At 43.6% G+C, this 27,904-nt stretch overlaps 2 protein-coding genes across 3 annotated transcripts in view; one reads left to right on the forward strand and one right to left on the reverse strand.

Moving 5' to 3' along the window:
- elp1 (elongator acetyltransferase complex subunit 1) overlaps positions 1-21,091 on the forward strand; it is a 79,313-nt gene extending 58,222 nt beyond the window's left edge. The window contains exons 31-37 of one of the 2 annotated variants that reach the window (XM_080188396.1): positions 2,301-2,361; positions 3,127-3,240; positions 3,338-3,419; positions 5,428-5,555; positions 7,325-7,479; positions 10,942-11,020; positions 13,989-21,091. In XM_080188396.1, coding sequence (XP_080044522.1) covers positions 2,301-2,361; positions 3,127-3,240; positions 3,338-3,419; positions 5,428-5,555; positions 7,325-7,479; positions 10,942-11,020; positions 13,989-14,050 — 681 coding nt within the window. In that variant the 3' untranslated portion in view covers positions 14,051-21,091. Of the gene's footprint in view, positions 1-2,300; positions 2,362-3,126; positions 3,241-3,337; positions 3,450-5,427; positions 5,556-7,324; positions 7,480-10,941; positions 11,021-13,988 lie in introns of both variants that reach the window. The other variant, XM_080188395.1, reaches the window with a different exon arrangement.
- A 153-nt stretch (positions 21,092-21,244) lies between these two features.
- On the reverse strand, positions 21,245-22,691 carry LOC145342864 (actin-like protein 7A). The gene has a single exon (XM_080188397.1). It carries the CDS (start codon positions 22,554-22,556, stop codon positions 21,318-21,320), a length of 1,239 nt encoding a protein of 412 aa, XP_080044523.1. The 5' UTR covers positions 22,557-22,691; the 3' UTR covers positions 21,245-21,317.
- Positions 22,692-27,904: the final 5,213 nt, after the last annotated feature.

The raw sequence follows: 27,904 nt of genomic DNA on the forward strand, positions 1-27,904 counted from the left end.
AGGGAGTGCAGAGGAGGTTTACTAGGCTGATACTGGAGATGAGGGGGTTGGACTATGAAGAGAGACTAAATAGACTGGGTCTGTACTCGTTGGAGTTTAGAAGGATGAGGGGGGATCTTACAGAGATGTATAAGATAATGAAAGGGATGGATAGGGTAGAGGTAGAGAGATTTTTCCCGCTCAGAAAGGACAGCAGGACTAGGGGGCACAGCCTCAAGATAAGGGGGGGCAGTTTAGATCGGAGTTGAGGAGGAACTTCTTCACTCAAAGGATGGTGAATCTCTGGAATTCTCTGCCCGTTGAAGTGGTGGAGGCTACCTCGCTAAATATATTTAAGTCACGGGTAGATAGGTTTTTGACAGACAAGGGAATTAAGGGTTATGGGGAGAAAGTGGGAAAGTGGAACTGATCCACTTCAGATCAGCCATGATCTTATTGAATGGCGGAGCAGGCTCGAAGGGCTAGATGGCCTACTCCTGCTCCTATTTCTTATGTACAAACTCCACACACGGTAACCCAAGGCTGGAATCAAACCTGGGTCCCTAGCATTGTGAGGCAACAGTGCCATTGTCCAACTCTTTCTGGAATCAACACTGAGTTCAGTAAACTGCGATTGTGACCACTTTCCCATTTTCATCAGGTGGCAACTGCTGCCAATTATTCTACCTTTGCCATTTACAGCTTCTCTAGATCCATCCCAGAACTCTAACAGCACTGTGGGTATACCCACATTGCATGGACTGCAGCCGTTCAAGAACGCAACTCACCACTGCCTTCTCATAAGCAATTAGGAAAGGGCAATAAATGTTGGGCTGGCAAGTGGCGCACACATCTATAAATGAATAACATTTTAGAACTTTTATTTCTGTCCCATTGCTGCTCCATTTGCTTTGCTCCATCATCCCTTTTCTCATTTAGTCACTCTTGCTTTCCACTCCATCACAGATGCTGCCTTTTGTTCTTTCCCCCTCTTCCCTGCTTCTGAACTTAAGACATTTTACATCTCCAATCTCTACCCAAGTCTGACACAAGTTCATTGACCTGGAGCTTTAGCTCGATTTCTCTTCTCTCAGATTGATCTGCTGAGAGTTTTCTGGTTTTATTTCCAATTCCCTTCCAGCTCACTGTCTCCCACCTTAACCCAGGCCAACCCCTATTTCTCATACTGAAGCATGTAATGGAATCTCCTCATCAGGCTCAGTCTGCCAGCCTCCAAGTACCTCTCAGAATGTGTACCTTGTTGAGGCCCTGCACCATTAGAAAAAAAATACAAATTCTGCAAATCACTGGAAGAATGGGAGTGAATTGGGAACAAGCAGTTGGGGCAAAGAGATGGAAAGGGAAATGAGTGGGACAGAGAAAACGATGAGCAAATATGAAAGTCAGAAAGAAAGAGCAACAAACAACAAAGAAAGAAACTACAAAAGGTTGTGAATGTAGCCCAGTCCATTACGCAGACCAGCCTCACATCCATTGATTCTGTCTACACTTCTCACTGCCTCGGAAAAGCAGCAACTATAATTAAGGACCTCCGCATCCCGGACATTCTCTTTTCCACCTCCTTCCGTCGGGAAAAAGATACAGAAGTCTGAGGTCATGTACCAACCGACTCAGGAACAGCATCTTCCCTGCTGCCATCAGACTTTTGAATGGACCTACCTCGCGTTAAATTGATCTTTCTCTACACCTTAGCTATGACTGTAACATTATACTCTACAACATCTCCTTTCATTCTCTATGAACGGTTTTGTATAGCATTCAAGAGAAGATACTTTTCACAGTTTACTAATATAAGTCACAATAATAAATCAAATCAAACTAAAGATAACAAAATAATTGGAGAATGAAACAGACTTTTATAGGAATTTTTTTTAAGTCCTCAGTGGTCAGTGCCAGGAGATCATCACATATAGATTTGTACAGTGGTAAATGCTTGCATTTGCTGTAATGGAGATTGTAAAACTACATTTTGCACCCTCTCTTTTCCTTCTCTATGAATGGTATGCTTTGTATGGTGCACATGAAACAATAATTTTAATACGTGTGACAATAATAAATCAAATCAACTATAATAACATACTTACAATTATATAGTGCCTTTCACAACCTCAGGAAGTCCTAAAGTACTTGAAGTACTTTTAAAGATTTTTAAGTCTTTGGCATCGGCAGCCAATTTCACACAGCAAACTCCCACAAAAGGCAACATGATAATGGCCAGATAATTAGCAGCAGTGTCAATTGAGAAATAATTACTGTCTCAAAATTAAAAAAGTGAAACCAGTTTCTCTCTCTTTTCCTAGATCTACAAGTATAACAGGACTGACATCTTGGAAACTAACCTGAAACCTTCCATATTGGAAGGTAGGTGATGTGTTTGTGAAATTCTCCGTGGCTGAAATTGCAGAGTAACCGTGAAGCACGGTGATGGGAGCTTTCTATATCAGATTGACGGAAACCTTCCTGGAGAACCTTTCTTTGCTGGTAGTTAATTGGTGTGCGGAATCCGAAATGGTTGTGGTACCACCTCTATTAAGAGTTGATCCTGAAGTGGTGGCGCACCAATATTTCACAATTAATGTTGCTTGGTATGGAGGGCATCAGCTATGAGGAGAGGTTGGAAAAACTTGGTTTGTTCTCATTGAAACGACAGCGGTTGAGAGGCAACCTGTTAGAAGTCTACAAGATTATGAGGGGCATGGTCAGAATGGATAGTCAGAAGCTTTTTCCCAGGGTGGAAGAGTCAATTACTAGGGGGCGTAGGTTTAAGGTGCAAGGGCAAGGTTTAAAGGAGATGTACGAGGCACGTTTTTTACCCAGAGAGTGGTGGGTGCCTGGAGCTTGCTGCCAGGAGAAGTGGTGGAAGCAGATACAGTAGTGACTTTTAAGGAGCGTCTTGACAAATACTTGAATAGGATGGGAATAGAGGGATGTGGTCTCCGGAAGGGTAGGGGGCTTTAGTTCAGTCGGGCAGCATGGTCGGCGCAGGCTTAGAGGGCTGAAGGGCCTGTTCCTGTGCTGTAATTTTCTTTGTTCTTTAATTGCTAAGTCTAGGTGACATTGTAAAACTGCATGTAGTGGAAAGGGGGAAATTATAATTACAAATATGTCATTTGTTTTTCCCTTCAGCTCATAGTAACCACATGGCATTCCTGGACACTCAGAAAACTTTATTTATGCGTCATAAATCTCGGCTGTCGGTTGTTCGTGAAATTAAAGAAAAAGAACAGGATGGATTTTTAGGTAAATGGGACTGATTCTTCACTGAAGAACGCAACTTTCAACCGAGTAACTTTGATGTAAAAGAGCTGGAAATGGTGAGTCCTTTGTCTTATTTTAGATGAGGAAGTAGCTGATGGGCCGGACTCCGATCTATACTCAGAAGCCAGCAGTCTGCGATCGGCCAGTGGAATGAGCTCCAAGTATTCGCACAGTAACTCTAGGATCTCAGCGTAAGTTTGAAGTAAAGCATCAGACCCGACAGTGGTTAGTGATGCGACTGTTTTGTTTTATTCCTTCATTGGACATGTGTGTCGCTGGCTAGCCAGCATTTATTGCCCATCCCTAGTTACCCTTGTTCAGAGGGTCAACTACTTTTCTGTAGCTCCAGAGTCACATGTAAGCCAGACCAGATAAGGACGGCAGATTTCCTTCCCTAAAGGAATCAGATGGGTTTGTCTGGCAATGTTTTCACAGTCATCAGTAGATTCTTAAATCCAGACATTTTTTATTGAATTCAAATTCAGTAAAATCCGGTGATGGCAGGATTCCAGCCTGGGTCCCCAGGACAGTAGCTGAGTTTCCTGGATTAATAGCCTTGCGATAATACCACTAGGTCATTGCTTCCCATGGTGCGATCAGAGTAAGAGCTGAAAGACTGGATTTTAGTGAGATGCTGGTAAACAATTAAAGGTCTGCATTTGTCGAGTGCCTTTCTCAATTTCAGGGCCTCAAAAAATGCTCTGAAGCAGAATCATCCAAACTCAAAACAGTGACTCTGTTCCTCTCTCCATTGATGCTGCCAGAGCTGCTGAGGCTGCCCAGAATTCTCTGTTTTTATGTCACAAAGCCAACGAAGTGCATTTGAAGTGTAGCAGTTGCTGTAATGTAGCAAATAACAGCAGCCAGTGCTTGCACAGCAAGATCCCACAAAGAGCAATATGATAAATGACCCAGATAATCTGTTCCCAATGGTGTTGGTTGAGCAATAAATATTGGCCACAGCACTGGTAGAATTCCCCTGCTCTTCTTTGAACTTGTGTCCATTTATGATCTGTTACATCTCCCTGAGAGACTTGACGGGGTCTCTGTTAAACATCTCATTCAAAAGATGGTAGTGTAGACAGTGCAGCACTTCCTCAGTACAGTAAGAAGTCTCAATACACCAGGTTAAAGTCCAACAGGTTTATTTAGAATCATGAACCTTCAGAGCGCTGCTCCTTCATCAGGTGAGTAGAGGCACCTGTCATCATCTATCCACTCACCTGATGAAGGAGCAGCGCTCCAAATAAACCTGTTGAACTTTAGTCAGGTGTTGTGAGACTTCTTACTCTGCCCACCGTTGTCCAACTCCGGCATCTCCACATCATATGGCTTCCTCAGTACTGCTCTGGGGTGTACACCAGTGCCTGAAATGGGACTGGAACCAACAATCTTCGGACTCCAAGTTGAGCGTGCTATCCACTAAGCCAAGGTTTGACACCTTTTTAGCCAGAGTGATTCAAAAAGAATATATTTGTAAGACATCTTTCACAACCTCAGGTTCCAAGTGATTTACAGCCAGTTAAATACTTTAGAAAGGCAGTCATCATTGCAGTAGATCAACATAGTGTAGGGAAACAGAGCAGCCAATTTGCATGCAACAAGGACTCTCAAATGATAATAGCCAGATAATTCACCTTTTTAGTGATACTGGTTGAAGGATGAATATAGGTTAGCACACCAGAGATAATTCCCTTGCTCTTTTTTTTAATTAATTAATTAACACTCACCTGATGAAGTGTTCCAAAAGCTTGTGATACCAAATAAATCTGTTGGACTTTAACCTGGTGTTGTGAGACTTCTTTTGTGCCCACCCCAGTCCAATGCTGGCATCTCCACATCATCTCTAATTAATAGCATGGAATCTGCCTGAGAGAGCAGTTGGGACTTTGGTTTACTATCTCGTCCATAACACAGCACTCCAACAGTGCAGCATTCCCTCAGTATTGCACTAGGGTTGCCAGCCTAGATTTTTGGCCTTGGGTCTCCAGGCTGGTACTTGAACTAATGGCAAAATCTTCGGTCTCCGAGGCAGGAGCACTACTTTTTGAGCGTTTGTCACCGGTTTTTCTTTGCGTTCATGCCTCTTGTCAGCCTGTACTAAAACAGTAGTAACGGTGAGGGCCGATAAAGGAGGGCATGATGAGAGTGTGCGTGTGATTTTTACAGGCGAAGTTCGAAGAACCGTCGGAAGGCAGAACGGAAGAGGCACAGCTTGAAGGAGGGAAGTCCTTTGGAGGACGTGGCACTGCTGGAAGCGTTGAGAGAAATTATATGCACTTTGGACAAATTGACTGGTATTCCTAGTCCCACTTCTATCAATTTATTGTGTAAACATAACATTGGATTTGCTTTGCAGGTCATGGGGTTTTGTTTCCTCATCTCCTGGATGCTCCAGGACTAATCCTTGTCATCAAAACAATAAACAATCCCAAAAAGTGTTTTCTGAGAGTTTAAAACATTTATCATTTGTGAGATGATCACAAAATAGGAATCCAGTCATCATATCACCACAGAATGAATTTCATAGAATCACTGAATCCCTACAGTGCAGAAGGAGGCCATTCAGCCCATTGAGTCTGCATCGATCACAATCCCACCCAGGCCCTATCACCAAAATCCTAACCCTAACCAGTCTCCCTGACACTAAGGGTCAATTTAGCATGGCCAATCCACCTAACCTGCACATCTTTGGGCCGTGGGAGGAAATCGGAGCACCCGGAGGAAACCCACGGGAGAACATGCAAACCCCACACAGACAATGACCCAAGCTGGGAATCGAACCCAGGTACCTGGCGCTGTGAGGCAGTAGTGTTAACCACTGTGCTACCCCTTCATGGTTCTTCATGTTTCCTAAGCTAGTTCTGTGGAAGAAATTCAGTCAGCAATAAACGAGTATCCTTTATCCGCAAACCAAACCCATCTGAAAACTCAGTGTGTTTTTTGAACAGCTGTTCAGTTGATTTGTATGTTAATAAAGCAATGTAACATATTTTGGTTGTAAAAAGTGTTAACCATCTGTGTGAGTTGGCAAATAGAGAAACAACCTAGTGTTTGTAGACTATAGCTAGCCTAGGCTTCAGCTATTGTAATGTAAATAGACCCAGTCTTACTGTATGTACGGTTGGTCCAGAATTATTTAAAAACCAAAACATAGTCGGCCCCAGTGGTTTGGATAAAGGATACTCGACCTGTATGTATATAGTGCAGATCAGTCCTCTTAAGAGGTGGGTAGCAGTTATTTATCCAAAGGTGTGCAGGTTAGTTTAACCATGCTTGGTTGCCCTTCAGTGTCCCAGAATGTGAAATTAAATTTTCGAGTTTATTTATTAGTGTCACAAGTAGGCTTACATTAACACTGCAATGAAGTTACTTTGAAAAATCCCCTAATCGCCACCTGTTCGGCTACACTGAATTTAACATGGCCAATGCATCTAACCAGCATGTCTTTTGACTGTGGAAGGAAACTGGAGCACCCAGAGGAAACCCACGCAGACACGGGGAGAACATGCAGGCTTGGACAGACCCAAGCCGGGAATCGAACCCGAGTCCCTGGCGCTGTGAGGCAGCAGTGCCAACCACTGTGCCACCTGCAAGTCAGTTAAAAATGCCAGTGCAGCGTTCCCTCAGCACTGCAGTGCGGTGCTCACACAGGTCTGCAGTGCGGTGCCCCCTTGGCACTGCGGTGCTCACGCAGGTCTGCAGTGCGGCACCCCCTCGGCACTGTGGTACAGTGCCCCCTCAGTAGGAACATCAGCTTGGATTCTGTGTTCAAGTCTGTGCAGTGGGTTGTGAGCCCAGAACCTCCTGATTCAAGAAACGAGAATGTTACCCACTAAATTACAGCCGACATCTTACTATTCATTATCTGCCTTTTTTTTCCTTGCTTTAGTTCTGCATTTATCTTTAATAAACATTTGTATTTAATATTAGTTTTAGTGATGGTGCATTTCTGAAGCGTTACTGATTTACTCCTGTGTCCCCCAACTTGATGCTTTCGTTTCTCGTCCTCTTGTAAATATATTATTCCCGAAAATAAGTTAACCGCGATTCTCTCCGTCTCCAGGGGAAGTGCACAGATTGCTCAAGGTTCTGGTTCTTTTTGGATATGACGTTCAGGCTTTGGAGCTGCAGCAGTCTTTGGAGGATGCCCTGCAATTGGTAGAGAAATCCATCCCTGATATCTGGCAAGCCAATCCTAAGATGGCATCCACCTGCCCAGTGAGTGAAATAATAACGTTATTAGACAATAATACAGCCAGTATTTCTTCTTTCCCCAAATTTAATTAAGCTTGCCTTGATTTAAAGTTTTAAAGTTTATTTATTAGTCACAAGTAGGCTTACATTAACACTGCAATGAAGTTACTGTGAAAATCCCCTGGTTGCCACAATCCAGCGCTTGTTCGGGTACCCTGAGGGAAACTTTAGCGTGGCCAATGCACCTAACCAGCACATCTTTCAGACTGTGGGAGGAAACCGGAGCGCCCGGAAGAAACCCACACAGGCATGGGGAGAACTCTACATAGACAGTGATCCAAGCCGGGAATCGAACCTGGATCCCTGGCACTGAGGCAGCAGTGCTAATCACTGTGCTGTCCCACTTGAAATGACCTCTGCCATTTACCATTCGACTTAAAATCCAATCTCCTCATTTATCACACAGCCTATTCAGTCATTTCAGAGGGCTTTTAGGTCTGGAGTCACATGTAGACCAGACCAGGTAAAGACAGCAGATTTCCTTCCCTAAAGGACATTAGTGAACAACATGGGTGTTGATAGCAGTCCATTGGTGTCATGATCACCATTATTATGATATGACAATGTTTTACAAATGACAGTCTCATTTATTTAAGTTATTTTAAACTCCCCAGCTGCTGTGTTGGGATTGAAACTTGCTTTTGGATTGTTAGTCTGGGTTTTAGAATTAACGTAGCATAATCACTATTTATCCCTATACCTGTTCACTGGCATATTCAAATTAGTACATTGAGAAATTTCATCTGTTATGAACAGCAGCAGACAGTAACAAAGCCCCTGGTCCATCCACTTTGTTCTGCTGTGAGTCCTTATGTATCACAATACATACTGACTGGGAAGTCCCTCTCTAACCCTCTTGTAGGCGATTGTAACTAGGCCTGGAGATCACCAGACTTCACGCCACCTCCCTCACCCACAGTTTGTTAGCAGTACTGTACATTTGAGATTTAGGGATGGAACATCGTACACCAGTCTCCGACCCTGATAATTTCTGAGCTCATTTAAGAAATATTTATTGGACATGGGTGGCACAGTGGTTAGCACTGCTGTCTCACAGCATCAGAGACCCAGGTTCGATTCCTGGCTTGGGTCACTGTCTGTGTAGTCTGCACGTTCTCCCCGTGTCTGCGTGGGTTTCCTCCAGGTGCTCCAGTTTCCTCCCACAGTCTGAAAGACATTAGGTGGATTGGCCATGCTAAATTCTCCCTCAGTGTACCCAAACAGGTGCTGGAGTGTGGCGCTAGGGGACTTTCACAATGACTTGTGATACTAATAAATAAACTTCAAACTAACGATGATAAATGCAAGGGGTTAGGGGGATATGGAGGGGAGGGTGGTCGTGGATGGTTGGCCCTGAGTGGGATGCTCTTTGGAAGAGTTGGTGCTGACTCGATGGGCCAAATGGCCTCCATCTGTACTGTAGGGGGTTCTATAATTTAACGTGGCAGTGGTAATGGTCATAATCAAAAGGATGAACATCTTCCTGTAGCTTTTAATTAAAAAAGACAAGTATTATTACTGCTAATGCTCTTGCCTTTCCAAGTAGCGTTATTGTAAGGTTGAGTGGACTCCAGACAGACATTGAGATGCAGTCTAGTGATGTTGCACCATTAGATTTTTTTGTTATACAGAGGGAGGTTTCAGCATTTTGCACTGAACTGATAGCAGGACCCATCCCAGTATCCAGACCCACCAGCGAAGGGGTATATTTCTTGTGCAGGGAAAATTGAAGTGCAGAATCTAGACTACATTCACCCAATTCATGTCAAGGGGGAGGCCATTCAGCCCCATGAGCCTGCTACACCATTCAGTTAGACCGTGGCTGAGCTGTGCCTTAATTCCATCCACTCGCCTTAGTTCCCTAACTCTTCATAGAATCCCTGCAGTGCAGAAGAAAGCCATTCGGCCCATCAAGCCTGCACCAACAACAATCCCACCTGGACCCCGTCCCTGCAACGCCACATATTTACCCCACTAATCTCTCTAACCTTTGCATCCCGGGACACTAAGGGGCTTTAGCATGGCCAATCAACCTAACCCGCACATCTTTGGACCATGGGAGGAAACCGGAGCAGCCAGCGGAAACCCACGCAGACACAGGGAGAATGTGCAAACTCCATGCAGATACAGGAGAATATGCAAACTCCACACAACAAGCCAGGAATCGAGCCCAGGTCCCTGGTGCTGTGAAGCAGCAATGCTAACTTCCTTCCTAATAAAAAAAAAATCCATTGGTCTCAGTTTTGTCATATTAAATTGATCCCTTCCCCCACCCACACATCTTTCTTGGGGGAGAGAGTTCCAGATTTCGCTTTCCTTTGTGTGAGGAAGTGCTTTCAGCGCAGCCTGACCTGAATTTTAAGGTTCTGCCCTGTTGTTGTGGAACCTCCACCACCACCACCACCACCACCACCCCCCCCATCCAGAGGAAATGTTTTCTCTCTGTCAACCCTATCAAGTCTTTCAATTATCTTGAACATCACAGTTTTATCAATTCTCAAACCCCTTTATTCAAATGAAAATAATAAAGTAAGTTGTGGTTTTTGACTTTTTCTTTGCATTTGTGACCCCAATCCTTTTCATAGAATCCCTCACAGTGCAGAAGGAGGCCATTTGGCCCCTCGAGTCTGTACTGACAACGATCCCACCTAGGCCTTATCCCCATAACCCCACACATTTACCCCGCTAATCCCTCTATCCCGGGACACTAAGGGGCAATTTAGCATGGCCAATGCACCTAATCCACACATCTTTAGATCTTCTGTCTCGCGTTTTAATTAAAAATCCTACCAGAACCATAAAACACTGTTTTTACCTGGCTTGTCAGAAGTGAACGTTTTTGTGAATGAGGGATTTCTTTCACATAGAGAGAAGGAGAAGTTAAAATGCCGATATTAGTAATAATATAGTAATTAATAATAAAAAAAATCCCTGGTGTACCAAACTTTTGACCTTGATTGTGCTGATGTGCGAGGTTTGTGAGTTGGCGAGAATTCTTCACCTTCCCATAGGCAGGAAGAAGAACAGAAGTGTGAGTGAGTTGCCCTGAGCCAATCTTGTACAAATCCCGTGGCTGTTCCGTGAATGACAGAGACCCAGGATACAGATTAGCTGCGGTTTCATTAAAAGGTGGAATGAGCTTGAACGAGGGTCTGAATGGCCTCCTGCTTTTGGAATGAAATGCATCAACCTCTTGTCTAAAATGATGGAAGAGGAAATCAGTTGTGATCGCATTGAATGGCGGGGCAGGCTTGACGGGCTGAATGGCCTCCTCCTGTTTCTATTTCTTGTGCTCTGTATGGAATGAATCTTTTTTTAATCCTTCTACTGTTTGGTATTTTCAGTATATTTAAATTGTGTGTATGAGGGGAGGTGGTGTTGGTGAGATAGGGATTGACACATCGCTTTTTGTTTTGTTTGTTGTAGGTTCTTGGCCCAGATTCGACTGTGAATAGCATCACTGCTTCCCTCCAGCAGCCAAGGAATGGGGGAATACCTCAGCAAGGTCTGTGTGAGGAATACCATTCAATTCAACTTATAGCAAAGCATTGAATTAAAGCTCCACTCATAGTTGGTCATATACATGCACCTTTTTAAGAAGGCGATGACCTTCATTTAGAAACAGGCCTTATTTTGCTCTGACAATTGAGAGCCTTTTCACAATCTCAAGAATTTCCCAAAACATTTTACATCTAATGAATACCTTTAATGCAATTTCTCTTGCAGTGTAGGAAACACAGCCCAATATGCGCACAGCAAACTCCCACAAACAATAGCATAGAATCCTACAGTGCAGAAGAAGGCCATTTGGCCCATCAAGTCAGCACCGACAATCCCACCAAGGCTTTTTCCCATAACCCCATGCATTTACTCTAGCTAATCCCCCTGACACTAAGGGGCAATTTAGCCTGACCAATCCACCTAACCCGCACATCTTTGGATTAAGGAAGGAAACTGGAGCACCCGGAGGAACCCACACACACACACGGAGAATGTACAGACTCCACACAGACAGTGACCCAAGGCTGGAATTGAACCCGGGTCCCTGGCGCTGTGAGGCAGTAGTGCTAACCACTGTGCCACCATACCGCCCCAATGTGATGGAAACACGGGAGCAGGATAATGAATGACTGGGTCATCTGTTTTCAGTGTTGGTTGAGAAATAAACATTGGCCAGGACCGCAGAGAGAATTTTCAAAAGCATAAATACTGGAAATCTGAAATAAAAACAGAACCATTCCGGAAATACTCACCAGGTCTGGTTGCAAGAATGGAGAGAGGAACAGAGTTAGGGTTCTGAGTTGAATGTGATGTCTGTTCAGAACTGAACCAAGCAGAACCTCCATTCTAAAGAAATCAGATAGGGCAGCAGGTTGTCTTGGGTAAGATACTCTTTTTAAAAAGCAGCATGGTGGCACAGAAGTTAACACTGCTGCCTCACAGCGCCAGGGACCCGGGTTCGATTCCCGGCTCGGGTCACTGTCTGTATGGAGCTTGCACATTCTCCCTGTGTCTGCGTGGGTTTCCTCCGGGTGCTCTGGTTTCCTCCCCTAGTCTAAAGATGTGCAGGCTGCATGCATTGGCCATGCTAAATTACCTCTTCGTGTCAGGGGACCTAGCTAGGATAAATGCATCGGGTTATAGGCATAGGGCCTGGGTGGGATTGTGGTTGGTGCAGACACAATGGGCCAAATGGCCTCCTTCTGCACTGTAGGGATTCAGTGGAGTCAGGCATTGCAATCGTGTCACTAAACTGATACTCAATACCTGCACTTTCACTGAAACCTGGCTAATTATTTCTTCCATAACTGTGGTTGGTGAGAATAATCACCCCAGCCCAAACTGAGGTCAGCTAACTCAGTGCAGGCTGTGGATCGAACCCACGCCAGATGGTTAGGTTTCTATTATTCTCTGAACTTCACCATCTGAACCATCCTCAGAGTGTCGAGTAATTGTTTAAAGGTGTCCTGGGAACAGTCGTTGTGCATTAATGCAAAACCTTCAAAGGCTTGTGGCAAAAAGCAAGGGGTTTAATGCCTTTCTATAAAACAGACCAAGCTCATTGACCTTCAAATCATAAACTATTGATCATCTGCCAAAGAAAATTACTTACTGTACACAGATACAGTCCGAAAGAAAGATGTGCAGGTTAGGTGGTTGGCTATGCTAAATTGTCCATAAGTGTCACAGTGATTAGCAGGATAAATATATTGGAGTTATGGAGATAGGGCCTGGGTGGGATCATTATCAATGCAGACTTGTTGGGCCGAATGGCCTCCATCAGCACTGTAGGATTCTATGATATGCGACTCAAAATGTGAACTGATTCTCCCGCCACAGACGCTGCCAGACTTGCTGAGTATTTCCAGCAGTTTTTGTTTGTATTACAGCAGAGGGGGGAACTCTTCTGCCCTTCTTCAAAATTGTGCTGTGGAATCTCTAGTGATCACCTAAGAGAGCAAACAGCTGCGATTCAGCGTCTCATCCAAATGTTAGCACCTGTGACAGTGCTGGGCTCGAGTACTGCACCGGGAGTGTCACTCTGAATTATGCACTCAAACAGAAAACTCAGTACCATTTGTAATGTAAAAGATGTATAGTTTTCTGCATTAACCATCGCAACTAGAAATGAAGACAGGGAGTGAGTTGTTACAGTCCCAGCATTTGGGAAGAATTGTGGTTCTATTTGAGAACCCATATTATTCTGTATTTCTTGAAGGGGTGATTGAATATTTTATTTGTGAAGTAACTGGTTAGAGAACTAAATGAAGTTTGCCCACGTAAGAGGGTTAAGTTAATGTGCAGTATTGAGATGATCTAATCTCTGAATTTCCTACTGTTTGTGACAATGTCCTTTACCTCTCTGTAGTTTAGCTGCCGACTATCAATTCACAAAATCCCTACAGTGCAGAAGGAGGCCATTCGATCCATTGAGTCTGCATTGACCACAATCCCACCCAGGCCCTATCCCCATAACCCCACATATTTACCCTGGTAATCCCCCAATACTAAGGGACAATTTACTATGGCCAATCCACCTAACCCGCACACCTTTGGACTGTGGAGGAAACCGGAGGAAACCCACCCAGACACGGGGAGAACGTGCAGGCTCCACACAGACAATGACCCAAGCCGGGAATCGAACCGGGGTCCCTGGTGCTGTGAGGCAGCGGTGCTGAGCAATGTGTCACCGTACCTCATCTCAGCAACTAGTTTTGATCGGTTTCTCTGAGGTATCGACCTTTATAGTCCATCACGGTAATGAACTGATAGCAACGATAAGATGAAGGTCACACTTGCTCACGCCAGCTGGAAGAAATGCATTTAAAAAGAGGCTGAATATCAGTATGGTTTTTTTTTATTGAGAGTAATCTGGCAAGAAAGGTTCTGTGTGACACACTAATCTCTTCTTGGTATACAGATCTGTTACTAATTCTGATTTTTTTTTTGCTTCCCCCCCCCCCCCCCCACAGATGAAATTTTTGTTGCTCCTAAACTCAGTAAGAATGTGCAGTGGAAGCTAAATATTCTGTGAAGGGATGCCATTGTGCAGTGATGCTGCCTCTGGATCATCCATTACTGCGCCACACCCTTAACGGTCAGGGCCGTGCGATCTAAGGACAAGGCAGGCTTGTGAAAAGGAATAGCCACAGGCCCGTCGGGATACCCCCGGCTGCAGGGTGATGATGGAGAACATGCTCTCGCCATTGTGACAATCAGAACTGACAAACCTGTATTCAGGACTGACGGACGTGTAATAAGAAGGCAAGAGGTAGTCGTACTCCTGTTGTATAGTTTGATTACAGGTTGAAAGCAGAATGATTTGAACAGTTTAATTGTGTCATATAAAAGAACCTATTGAAAATCTTGGTTACTGAGTCAATGATACTTTCTTGCCGTTCTCCGTGTGGCTCCGTTAAATTGCTTCTTCTTTGGGAAGATTCACCTGGGAATCGTTTGCCTTCGAATGGAGAAGGAGCATCTGCGATGGCGCTGCTCCCCTCGAGTGTCACCGCACGGAACACGCAGAGGCCAAGCGCAAACAGTGGGAAGAGAGCTCAGAATCCTCAGCGCCTCGCCCACCCCCCTCGTCGAACATCACCCACCAAACCTGTGGCAGTGTCTGCGGCTCCCGGATGGGCCTGTTCAGCTCCCGCAGAATCCACCTCCCCGGAGTGGAAGCAAGTCGCCCTCGCCCCTGAGGGACTGCCAAAGAAGAAGAAGAAAGGAACATGTGATGGCAGCAAACAGTCCAGACGCTCATGAAAGCCTAGTACATAAAGCTTTAACACAATGCTGTTCAAATGTCAAGGATTCAACAGAGCTGCCTTCTTTTGTGATATAGCGTTCCATTTTTCAGCTCTTTGAAACAATTTTCTCTCAAATAAAGCGAAAAAGCATCAAAAATATTAAACTTTATAAATTAATCTTTCACGTGGCCTGCAGCAGTGGCTTCCATCCCACGTACGGCCAAAGTTATCCTCACCAAGGGCTTTAATAAACATCGTGTAGCTCTGTCAAAGGGTCTCCTGCACTCGAAACGTCAGCACTTTTCTCTCTCCTTACAGATGCTGCCAGACCTACAGAGATTTTCCAGCGTTTTCTCTTTAGGTGCCATTTAGCTCTGTCGCTGTGCTGTTATGCTTTTGAAAGCAAAACTTGTGCATTAGGTGATGGAATTTTTTAGTGAATCAGCAGCTGGCAACGCACAAGGGCAGCAATTAGCAGAATGCAGTCATTGGAGTTTAAATGCAGTGTGCCAACATTAAATATCGACATCAACGGGAAAGCTTTTAATGGCCAAAGCAGACCATGTGGAGCGGAAACAGAAAATGCTGGAAAAACTCAGCAGCTCTGGCAGCATCTGTAGCAAAGAAAACTTGATATCTTGAGTCTGTGTGACTTCTCACTCCTCATTCCTGCTATGACTGATCACACTATCCTTCTACCATCACCTCAATATAACATTTCTCTGGAGCATCCGAAGGAAACCCACGCAGACAAAAGGAGAACGTGCAAACTCCACACTGACAGTGATCCAAACTGGAATTGAACCCAGATCCCTGTGAGGCAGCAGTGCTAACAACTATGCCACCGTGCTGCACAGCAAGATCCCATAAAGAGTAAACTGCTCACTTGCAAGAAATGCCGTCCTTAGGAGACAGAGATTTTTGGGGGCTTACATATATAAAGGGTCATGAATGTTGCCTAGTCTGTCTCACAAAGCAGGAGGGTCAAGGGCTAAAGTTAGAAGTTGAGGTTAGGGAGGAAGGTAATAGGGTCAGGGTAAGATTACGGTTCTATATTAGGGGTAGGTTTAATGGTTAGGGTTAGGCTAGGGGTTAGGGTTGGGAATTAAGTTTAGTAAGAAAGGCATTAGGGTTAGGATTAGTTCCACGCCGAGACACAGACCCAGATCAAGACCTAGGTGTAGGGTTAGGGCTAAGCCCAAGGCTTGTGTTATAGTTAGGGTTTTACTTTAGGGTTAGGTTTCAGGATTAAGATTAGGATTCAAGTCAGGGATTAAGATTAAGGAGGAAGGCATTAGTGTTAGGGTTAGAATTAGTAAGGGTTAATGTTAGGTTTGGGGTTAAGGGCAGAAACAGGTTTAAGGTTAGGGGTTAAGTAGTTACGGTAATAATTAGGAGAAAGGGGTTGATATAATAGAATTTTGGGATCTAATGTTCGGATTGAGGTCAGTGGGGTTTGAGTTATTAAGGTTAAGATGGGTTGAGGCTAGAGGTGTGCCTAACGAGTGGTAAGGGATGATTAGTAGTGGGGTTAATAAAGCTACTAAAGGTCAGATAAAATTAGCTTTAGCACAAAGAAAATTACAACACAGGAACAGGCCCTTCGGCCTTCCAAACCAAACTGACCATTTAGTTAACTATTATTAAACTTAAGGAATATTAAGTTCATTATGGACTGTTTTCTATTTATTAATTTAACCCATTAGGAGACTTTGTGTTTAAGTTTAATATCCATTGTCTTTACTTTTTCTCTGTGGGGTAGACCAATTGGTATCAGTTTCCAACCTTATTATTAGTACAGCTTCTGTTCCATGTTCAATAAAGTGTTTATTAATCAGTTTGTTTCTCATGGGTTCGATTCTCATCAAGGTATCCTGTTAGTCTAGTTCTCAAAGTATTTTTTGTTTCACTAATATAAAGTATGTTGCACTGTTTACATTGTATGGCATACACAACATTTCAGTGTGGGCATGTTATTCTCTGCTTTAAAACAATTCACAGAATCATAGAACCCTACAATGCAGAAAGAGGCCTTCCGGCCCATCGAGCCTGCACCGAACACAATCCCACCCAGGCCCTACCCCCATATCCCTACATATCATACCCACTAATCCCTCTAACCTACCTATCCCTGGACACCAAGGGGCAATTTCTTAGCATAGCCAATCAACTTAACCTGCACATCTTTGGACTGTGGGAGGAAACTGGAGCATCCGGAGGAAACTGGAGCACCCGGAGAAAACCCACGCAGACACGGGGAGAATGTGCAAACTCCACACAGACAGTGACCCGAGCCGGGAATCGAACCAAGTTCCCTGGAGCTGTGAAGCAGCAGTGCTAACCACTGTTATTTGGTAACCAAAGTTATTTTATCTGTTGTGGGGTTTTGCATGATATCAGTGTATTTTAAATAGCGACACGTAGCACAATCCACATCTCGGGATGTTCTGTAAATTTACTCTACTTCTGATTGAGATCCTTCAAATTTCTGTTCTTTTCGAAAGCCGCAATTACCTTCCATTGGGCCAATGAGTTTGTATCCTGTTTAAATTTCTCAAAGTTACATTTTATTGTTTCAATTATTTGCTTGAATCTATTATTGTAATTTATGAGAAATGGTATTTTAAAGGGTAATTGAATTTGATTGGGAGGGTTGTGTAATGCTGTTATACAATTAGATTTAATCTGTCTGAGAAATCTTTTAGTGTTTCCTCTGTGTCACAATGCAGTAAACAAAGTATGACCTGCTGAATCAAAATCTGTACTTTTTGTACAGATTCGATGAAATCTTGTGAGTTGCGATTTTATAATACCTGGAAAGGTATGTTTAGAGTGATGACTTTTAACATGTAGATTTGAAGAATATTTTTGTTGCCAGTTTATATTCCTGATTTATTTTTTCTAATTTAAAATTTGTTGTGTCTAGGAAATTTATTTCATGATTATCTGTTGTAACTTTGACATGTGTGTGTGGGTGGTGGTTGTTGAGGATTTGTGAAAATTGTTTAAAACCTGATTGTGAGTGGAGCCAAACACCCCATATGTCATCCAAATATCGATAATAGCAGACAGGTTTCTTAGGGCATTTTTCAAGAAATTTGATTTGATTTATTATTGTCACGCGTTAACATATAATTAAAAATATTGTTTCTTGCACACTATACAATGCATACTGTTCATAGAAAAGGAAATGAGAGAGTGCAGAATGTAGTGTTACAGTCATAATGAGGGTGTAGAGAAAGATCAACTTAATACAAGGTAAGTCCATTCAAAAGTCTGACAGTAGCAAGAAAGAAGCTGTTCTTGAGTCGATTGGTATGTAAACTTAGACATTTGTATCTTTTTCCAGACGGAAGAAGGTGGGGTTCTTGATTATGCTGGCTGTCTTGCTGAGGCAGTGGGAATTGTAGACAGAGTCACAACTGATTGGGAGAATTGATTTATATATTGGCATATGATAGTGTAAATTTTTTACCTATGCTGTCACCTTAATTTGTAAATAATATTCCCATTAAATTCAAAATCATTTCTGGTCAGACTTAGAAACAAGTAGAGTAGAATGTCATCTGACCTATCGTCTTGTGGAAAGTTATGAAAGGCCTTTTGAACAGCTTGCATCCCTTTTTCTGTGTCAATCTTTGTATATGAGCTGTCAATGTCTAAAGTAAAAAGAATGGTGCCTGTAGTGAATGTGAGTGAGTTGATTATTTGGACGAAATGAAATATGTCTTTAATGTAACTTGGGCATTTATGGGCCAGGGGATTTAAATAAGAGGCTATATATTCTGCAGTTTTATGCGATTCACTGCCACAATCCAAAACTAGTGGTATTTCTTGTTGTAAGATCCCCATGTGTTGGGATGCTTACAAATTTTTGGGAGGAGGTAAAATTTTTGGGATTGTGTTTGTTGTCCTTTTAAAAAATCCAATTGTTTCTGATCGATGTAGTGGGAATTGTGGAATTGTATTAATAGGATTGTAATTCGTTGTTGTGTCTGTTGGTATGTGGGTTTAGTTAATATTTTATAGTACTCAGTACTGTTTAAATATCTGTAGGTCTCAAAAAGATACTGATGACGATCCATTATGACAATATTACTTCCTTTATCTACTGGTTTTATAACTATATTATTGGTGGATTTTAATTGTTTAATTGCCAATTGTTCTGCCTGTGTGAGATTCTATTTATCTTTTATCAGTGGGATTCTTCTAATTTCTAATTCTGTGGATTCACTAAGATTAAGTATTTTTGGATTTATCTTGTTGTCGGGTAGAACCCAATCTGATTGAGGTGTAAAAGACTGTTTATTTGCAGATGGGTAATTTAAAAAATCCAAAAGTTTAATTCTCCTATAAAAATTATTTAAGTCTGTCTGAATTTGTATATTATATTGTTTTCATACTGGAATGAAAGTTAGGTCTCTACTCAGAACTGTCTCCTGCGTGGGAGTTTAAATGTCTTAGAAATATTTATAATTGATTTTCTCAAATCAACCAATCCCTTTTCCAGGGTTAAATTAAAGTTTGTTTATTAGTCACAAGTAAGGCTTACATTAACACTGCAATGAAGTTACTGTGAAATTCCCCTATTTGCCACACTCCGGGTCAGTGCACCTAGCCAGCATATCTGTCAGAATGTGGGAGGAAACCGGAGCAAACTCACACCAACACAGGCGTGCAAACTCCACACACACAGCGACCCAAGCCAGGGATCGAACCTGGGTCCCTGGCACTGTGAAGCAGCAGTGCTAACCACTGTGCTACCGTACCACCCCTAATTCTAATTCCTTTTAGATTAAATGGTTTAACCAATTATTCAAAATGGAAACTGCTGTGTTTCCAGACCAGTGAATGTTGTCTGATTGTACTTTCAAAAGTGTGGGCAATATTTTTAGAATGAAGGTTTGTTTCCTAATGAACTGGTTTAATTCCATAAGAGTGTGTTTTTCTGGTTTTGGGAGATTTTTGCTGAAGTTTAGTTTCACAGTGCAAATTTGAGTATTAAGGAATTTTTGTCTCACTATTTTTAAAAGTGTCTGAAGTTGTTTAATAGCCGTGAGAGGCTTCTGTTTGCGATTATTAATTCCTACTGAAAATGTTATCTGGTGTATGTTTTGGGAACGTTGCAGTTTATTTAAGATTGAGATAATGTGAATGAACTTGGCTCCTGGGAAACTATCAACTTGGGTTATGTAACGGGGGATATTTAACGCTACAAAGATTAGAATTCTCTATGATTAATATTTGTTTAGTTGGGATCATTGACAAATTTTTATTCTTCTGACTTGTATTTCGGTGCCTTATAACCGTATGTATAGTCTCATTGTGTCGTGGTGTATATTTATGTTCTGCTTGTAACTTATTAAATGGCTGAGACTTTATAGCAGAATTTTGTATTAGTATTGAAAGATTGAGCTGCGTGGAGCCTGTAACAATCCAATTCAGTTTGAAGTTATTGATTCTGAAGTTTCTGTTGTATGATATGTATCCTCAAGCAAAGACTGAATGGTTTGTTGAAGAAATTAATTCAGTGTCACTCGAGTACAGCTGGTTTATTGTCTTTCCCAATTCCAGTGATATTGTGGGGCTGCTCATTGCTTCTTGATTCCCAATATTACTCTGTGGAAAAAGTGGACTTGATTCTTGAAAAGGAATCTCGATAGCCTGTAATGGAGTCATTAATGATTTAACTGTTTGTTGGAATCAAACTGATTGAACTTTATATTTTTAGAAGTTGGTGTACTTATTTCAATATTATTTATTATTATTTATATATAACTTCTGCTGTTGTTTTGTATACACTTCCCGCTGCCTCGGAAAAACAGCCAGCCACACCAAGGACCCCCACACACGCCCCGGACATTCTCTCCACTTTCTTCCATCAGGAAAAAGGTACAAAAGCCTGAGGACAGGTACCAACGACTCAAGAACAGCTTCTTCCCTGCTGCCATCAGACTTTTGAATGGACCTACCTCTGATGTTTCTCTGCACCCTAGCTCTGACTGTAACACTGCATTCTGCACTAGCTCCTTTCCTTCTCTATGACTGGTATACTTTGTTTGTTTAGCGCACAAGAAACAATACTTTTCACTGTATGTTAATACATGTGACAATAATAAAACTCACTAAAAAGTGATAATTAGAAAATGAAACATACTTTTGTAGGATTTTTTTTAAGTCCTTGATGGGGAGTGCCGGGGATTATATATAGATTTGTACAGTGGTAAATGCTTGTATTTGCTGTAGTGGAAATTGTAACACTACATTCTGCACCCTCTCCTTTCCTTCTCTTTGAACGGTATGTTTTGTCTCTGCGTAAGAAACAATACTTTTCACTGTATACTAATACATGTGACAATAATAAATCAAACTGTGTGTATGAATAAACTGACCCAGCTGTTAGTTTGCAAATGCTTTATTACAGTTATGACAGTAAGTGTTTGGTAGTAAATTGTCATAAATTAGATGTACTTCAAAGGTCGGGAAGGAGCCAAGAGTTAAAACAGTGCAGCGGAAAGGAAAGTCTTGGGACCACGATTGGAGGCAGCAGTTTCAGAAGCACTTGCGATAAATGACAAAAGGACCTCGTTCATCATAATCCCTCTTGCGGACCCAGAGTTGCTGGAAGGATTTGAGAGATGCCATGATGGAACCCCCCAGCCAGACCGAGTATTTCCTCTCGGGGATGGCATGCACGGTGGGGTTCATGCCCTGTTCCATCTTGTTCATCTCCTTCTGCAGGCGGTCCGAGAAGCCCTCAAAGAGGGTGGAGCCCCCGCACAGGAGGATGTTGTTGTACATTTCAAACTTGAGGTTGCTGTCACACATGTCCAGGCTGTGCAGGGCCAGGGAGTGGACCCCTGGCTCCTTGGAGCCGATCAGGGAGGGGTTGAAGAGGGCTTCGGGGCACTTGAACCTCTCCTTGCCAATGGCAATGACATGACCATCGGGTAACTCGTATTCCACCAGGTACTCGTTGACATCCAGGTTCATGTCCTGGTCGAAGTTGATGGCCGTGTAGCAACACTTCTTCTTGATGTCCTCCACAATGTGTAGACCCTTCTCGGTGAATCTGTTGCCAGCCTCGTTGAGCAGTTTGAGCAGGTAGTCATTGAGGTCGGAGCCCCCATAGTCAGCCCTGCCGGTGACATGGGGCATGTTGTAACCCTCATGGATGGGCACCACATGGGTGACCCCATGGCCGCACTCCACCACCAGGCCGGTGGTGCGACCATAGGAGTAGAGGGAGAGGATGGACTGGTAGGCAATGTGCATGGCAGGGATGCTGAAAGTCTCGAACATGATCTCTGCCATCTTCTCCCTGTTGGTGCTGGGGCTAAGGGGAGGGTCAGCCAGCATCACTGCGTGTTCCTCGGGGGCGATCCGCATCAGCTGGAAGATGTGAGCCCAGATGGCCTCCACCGCCTCCCAGTCCACCACGATGCCGTGCCTCAAGGGGCTGATGAGCTTGAGTTTGTGCTCGGACCTGGCCAGCTCGTCCCCCACGTAGTTCTCCTGGCGGTTGTCCCCGGTCTTGGCACTCATCTGCACCGGCCTGCCCACCACCGAGGAGAGGACCAGCGAGGGTCTGGGCTGCCCGGCGTAGCCAGCCTTGCAGTAACCGGTGCCCAGGTCGATCATCAGAGAGCGGATCTCCTTCAGCACCTTGGCAGCCTTGGAGTCCGTGGAGCGGACGCTCTGGGACAGCCTGGAGGTGGATTTCTGGGGCTTGACCGAGGGTGGGGGGGTGCCAGCCTTCCTGGGCACCTGGTTGACCGGCTTAGTCACCATCCTCCTGCCTCTTCTGTCCGCTCCGCCTGCCTCACCCACAACCCGCCTGGGTTCCAGTCTCCAAACACGGCGAGCCAGGCACGAAATGAACTGGGCTGCCCGCAGGCTCAACCTTTTTGTAAGCTTTTTTTTGCCGCTGTCTCCAGGGCGACCAGACGCAAGCTATTGCCAGGTCATCTCTCCCCTCACACCAGCTCCTTCAGTGACGAATTTGCACCTACAATGACGCCCAACTTCAAATACAGCTTTACCCAAATATGTGCAAGGGTGTGAAATGTGGACGGGGGTAAGACCTGCTCAGGGCTGGAGTCCCCGACAAAAACCCATCTCCAGATTCGCTCCTGAGAAGGTTCTTCAATTTCAAATCGAAATAATTACAAATTCTAAACTTCAATAATCATACCTGATTATTGGAGGAAGGCTTATAGTGTGTTAGCGTTTATTAACAGGGAGTTTGAGTCTGAGACACCTGGGGTTATGCTGCAACTGTACAGGACCCTTGGTGAGACCACATTTGGAATATTGTGTTCAGTTCTGGTCACCTCACTATAAGAAGGTTGTGGAAGCGTTGGAGAGAGTGCGGAGGAGATTTATCAGGATGCTGCCTGGTTTGGAGGGTAGGTCTAATGAGGGAAGGTTGAGGGAGCTGGGGCTTTTCTCTTTAGAACTGAGGAGGGTGAGAAGCGACTTAATAGAGGTTTATAAGATTATGAGAGGGATTGATAGAGTGGAAGTGCAGAGACTATTTCCTCGGGTGGATGTAGCTGTTACTAGGGGGCATAACTATAAGGTTCATGATGGGAGATAGAGGAGGGATGTCCGAGGTAGATTCTTTACTCAGAGAGTTGTTGGGGTGTGGAATGTACTGCCTGCTGTGATAGTGGAGTCGGACACTTTAGGAACTTTCAAGTGGTTATTGGATAGGCACATGGAGCACACCAGAATGATGGGGAGTGGGATAGCTTGACCTTGGGTTCAGACATAGTTCAGCACAACATTGAGGGCTGGAGGGCCTGTACTGTGCTATACTGTTCTATGTTCTATTTATACATACAATTCAAGTCATTGTTCATTACGATTCCTTGACTTAAAACATGCATTCAGTGATACTGCAATGGAGGAATTGAGTGACCACTATTTATTATTGTCACAAGGAGAGTTACATTCAGTCCAGGGTTGCATCAAGTGTACTCTCTGTGTTACCCTCATCACAAAATTAGAGTTCAGGCTATTACAGCCAGAAGATTTAGAGCACAAGGCTATTCTGCCCATCCACTCCATGCTGCCTCTCTGTAGAGAGTTAGTTAGTCCCATATCCCCCCTATTGCTGCAGTCCCTCAAGATTAGTTCCCTCAAGTGCCCATCCAATTTCCTTTTGAAATTATCCAACCACGACTTCCAGGCAGTGAGTTCCAGGTCATCACCACACACTGGATTTTAAAAGGTTATTCCTCAAGCCACCCTGTCTCCCATTAAATACCCATTGGGATGACCATTTCCTTTAGGCTCTGTTACATATAAGGCAGCACGCTAGCACAATGGTTAGCACTGCTACCTCACAGCACCAGGGACACAGGTTCGATTCTGGCCTTGGGGTGATTGTCTGCGTGGAGTTTGCACGTACTCCCCATGTCTGCATGGGCTTCCTCTGGGTGCTCCGGTTTCCTCCCACAGTCCAGAGATATGCAGGTTAGGTAGATTGACCATGCTAAATTGCCTGTTAGTGTCCCTGAATGTGTAGGTTAGAGGAATTGATGGGATAAATATGTGAAGTTGCAGGGATAGGGTGGGGGCGGGCCTGGTTAAGATTGGATGCAAACTCAATGAGCCAAATGGTCTACTACTGCATTGTAAAGATTCTGTATTATTACTGGTAAAGAGCTAGGAACTAACTGATCCGTGATTATATAATACCGGGGTATCACATTTTACTGCTGCGCTGCAGTTACATGTTGAGGAGTAATTTATCAGTCTATCAGTTTGCCAAATTCATAGAAAGATGCAAGAAATACACCTGATAAAGATCCAGAATTTTGTGTCTGAAACCTTGATTATTTTGAATTCTGGAAATCCAAAGATGTAACATGGTGGCAGCAGATTGTCAATGAGCAAAAACCGGAACTTTCAAAATGAATTTCATGCTGAATTTGGTTACAAAAATCAGCCCAGGTTAGTGTCTGAGAGAAAAACTGAGTGAATTATGCGATAAACAAAAAGGCTGAAATAAACATGTACTGCACCGGCCCACAGTAAATTGGGAAGCTGATGATATTACAGAAGCATTTGAGAAGTTCAAACTAAAGTGGGGAGTGACATTCAATCGTTTGTTAAGTGGTATTAGTGAAGAAGTGGTATTAGGTTAGCTACATCCATTTGGGGGCAAGGGAGAAAGAGTTAAATTTGTTTAATAACGGGGACCTGAGTGGAAAAGTTAGGACTAACCCAAGCAAAACTTTTGAGAAATTCAGCCTGCATTTCCAACCAACATCAAATCATTGGAAAGATTGATGTGGATTTTATGTCCTGAGACAGGAATCAGGTGAGCCTGTTGATAATTGGAAAATGTAAATTTAAGCACACAGATAATTTATCTGCTTATTTGGGATTCCGCACAACTTGAAGTACAAGTAAAAAATAAATTGTAAAGGGCAAGCACACCATTTCACAGGCTGTACTCACTGCTGGAGTGCCATGAAGTCACAAGGAGACAGGTGAAGATGCTGAAACAGCTTTCAGTTAAGACAAGAGAATGATAACAAGATTGAAGTCATGAAATGATGGCGAAAGACTGCACACAAGATAGTGAGAAAGATGTGCAAGAGCTGTGGACTGCCACCTGAGATCCCACAAGGAAGGAAATGTCAGACATATGGATAAACTGCAGAGCTGGTAGGAAAGTCACATCACTGGGAAAAGGGCAAAGAAACAAAAGGATAATTGAGTGATCTGCGATAGTGTAGCAGGACAAAGTAAAAGAAACTGAAACATTTCTGGAAGATGATAATGTAGTCGAGCAGAGGAATTTGGGGATACAGATACATAATTCCCTGAAAGTGGCGTCACAGGTAGATAGGGTCGTAAAAAGTGCTTTAGAACATTGGCCTTTATAAATCAAAGTATCGAGTATAAAAGTTGGAATGTTATGGTGAGGTTGTATAAGACATTGGTGAGGCCGAATTTAGAGTATTGTGTGCAGTTTTGGTCACCAAGTTACAGGAAGGATATTAATAAGGTTGAAAGAGTGCAGAGAAGGTTTACAAGGACTTTGCCGGAACTTGAGAAACTGAGTTACAGAGAATAGGTTCCCTGGAGCGTAGAAGAATGAGGGGAGATTTGATAGAGGTGTGTAAAATTATGATGGGAATAGATAGAGTGAACGCAAGTAGGCTTTTTCCACTGAGGCTAGGGGAGAAAAAAATCTAGAGGACATGGGTTAAGGGTGAAGGGGGAAAAGTTTAAAGGGAATATTGGGGGGGGCTTCTTCACGCAGAGAATGGTGGGAGTGTGGATGAAGTGGTAAATGCGGGGTCACTTTTAACATTTAAGAAAAGTTTGGACAGGTACATGGAGGCTTGTACTCGTTAGAGTTTAGAAGAATGAGGGGAGATCTCATTGAGACGTATAAGATGATGAATGGGATGGATAGGATAGAGGTGGAGAGACTCTTCCCGCTCAAAAAAGACAGTAGGACTAGGGGGCACAGCCTCAAGATAAAGGGGAGGCGGTTTAGAACGGAGTTGAGGAGGAACTTCTTCACTCAAAGGGTGGTGAATCTCTGGAATTCTCTGCCCGTTGAAGTGGTGGAGGCTGCCTCGCTAAATACTTTTAAGAAGCGGGTTGATGGGTTCTTGATAAGAGAGGGGATTAAGGGTTATGGGGAGAGGGCGGGAAAGTGGAACTGAGCCACAACAGATCAGCCATGATCTTATTGAATGGCGGGGCAGGCTCGAAGGGCTAGATGGCCTACTCCTGCTCCTATTTCTTATGTTCTTATGTTCTTATGAGAGGGGTGTGGAGGGATATGGTCCAAGTGCAGGTCAGTGGGACTAGGCAGAAAAATGGTTTGGCACATCCAAGAATGGCCAAAAGACGTGTTTCTGTGCTGTAGTTTTCTATGGTTTCTGAGGACACCGTAGATATTGGCATCGTGATATGGCTAGATGGAAAAGTTCCCAGAGAAAAGAAATTAACACAACTGTTCAGATCACAAAGAGGGTGAAAAATAAGCCCACAGTGATGTACAGAGTAACATCGTTCCCCTCAGACCAAAGCAGAAGACCTTTCCTGAAAATGTTGAAATGGCAATCTGAAGCAGTGGGATTATTATGCTAATAGCATACGGGGGAAACTGTGATCTGACAGCTATAGGAACAAGCGTAATCAGGAACCCACACAAAGGAAAAAATGTTAGTTGCAGCATGTTCTCTGTCAGATGGTCCTGCCATCCTGGGGATGGACAGTTGTGTAGAGATGAAGCTTATCTCAGTGAGCCATAAGATTAAAGATCTCGGTATAAAGATCCTTCACCTCGCGAATGTAACACCACTGAAACGGAGTCAAATTACAGCAAAGAGGAATTAAAGCTTCTCTCTCAACAAGTGATCCAGGGATACAGCGAGTACAGCCAGCAATAAGGCACAACGCTGGCATCTCCACATCATGGCAATAAGGCAGTACTGGGCTACCAGTAGAAGATGGTGTTCGGCTAACTGGATTTAAAACAATCATATACAAAACTCTCCAGAAGATATGTTAGAGTGGAATGAAAGGACAGCTTGGAATAGCAGTAATTCAGTATATAGTATCTGGTGTTGATACTAGATAACTTTAGGAGAGTTGGATCAAGCAGAAGCTGGGAAGAAAGTGAACATGTTCCTAGAGTTAAGTGAGTGTGGGAAATAATTTATCTTTGCACAAGATGTTCTGAGGGAGGAATCAATAGAATCAATACTGTCATGTAGGGAGCCTGTGAATTTGTGTACATGATTTAGAACACAGTCTCCTGTATACGTGACTGGGAGCAGTGCTCCTGTGTTTGCATCTGTAACTATTCATAGAATCCCTACAGTGCAAAAGGAAGCCATTCGGCCCATCAAGTCTGACCACAATCCCACCCATAACCCCACATATTTACCCTACTAATCCTCCGCCACTAAGGGACAATTTAGCATGGCCAATCCCTCTAATCCACGTATCTTTGGAGTGTGGGAGGAAACCCACACAGACACAGGGAGAATGTGCAGACTCTGCACAGACAGTCACCTGAGGCTGGAATCGAACCAGGGTCTCTAGCGCTTTGAGGCAGCAGTGCTAACCACTGTACCACCATGATGCTCTGGCAATGAGGG

The sequence above is a fragment of the Carcharhinus amblyrhynchos genome, chromosome 5 (genome assembly GCF_965287045.1).
Source record: "Carcharhinus amblyrhynchos chromosome 5, sCarAmb.v2.hapA, whole genome shotgun sequence".
Classification (NCBI taxonomy): domain Eukaryota; kingdom Metazoa; phylum Chordata; class Chondrichthyes; order Carcharhiniformes; family Carcharhinidae; genus Carcharhinus; species Carcharhinus amblyrhynchos.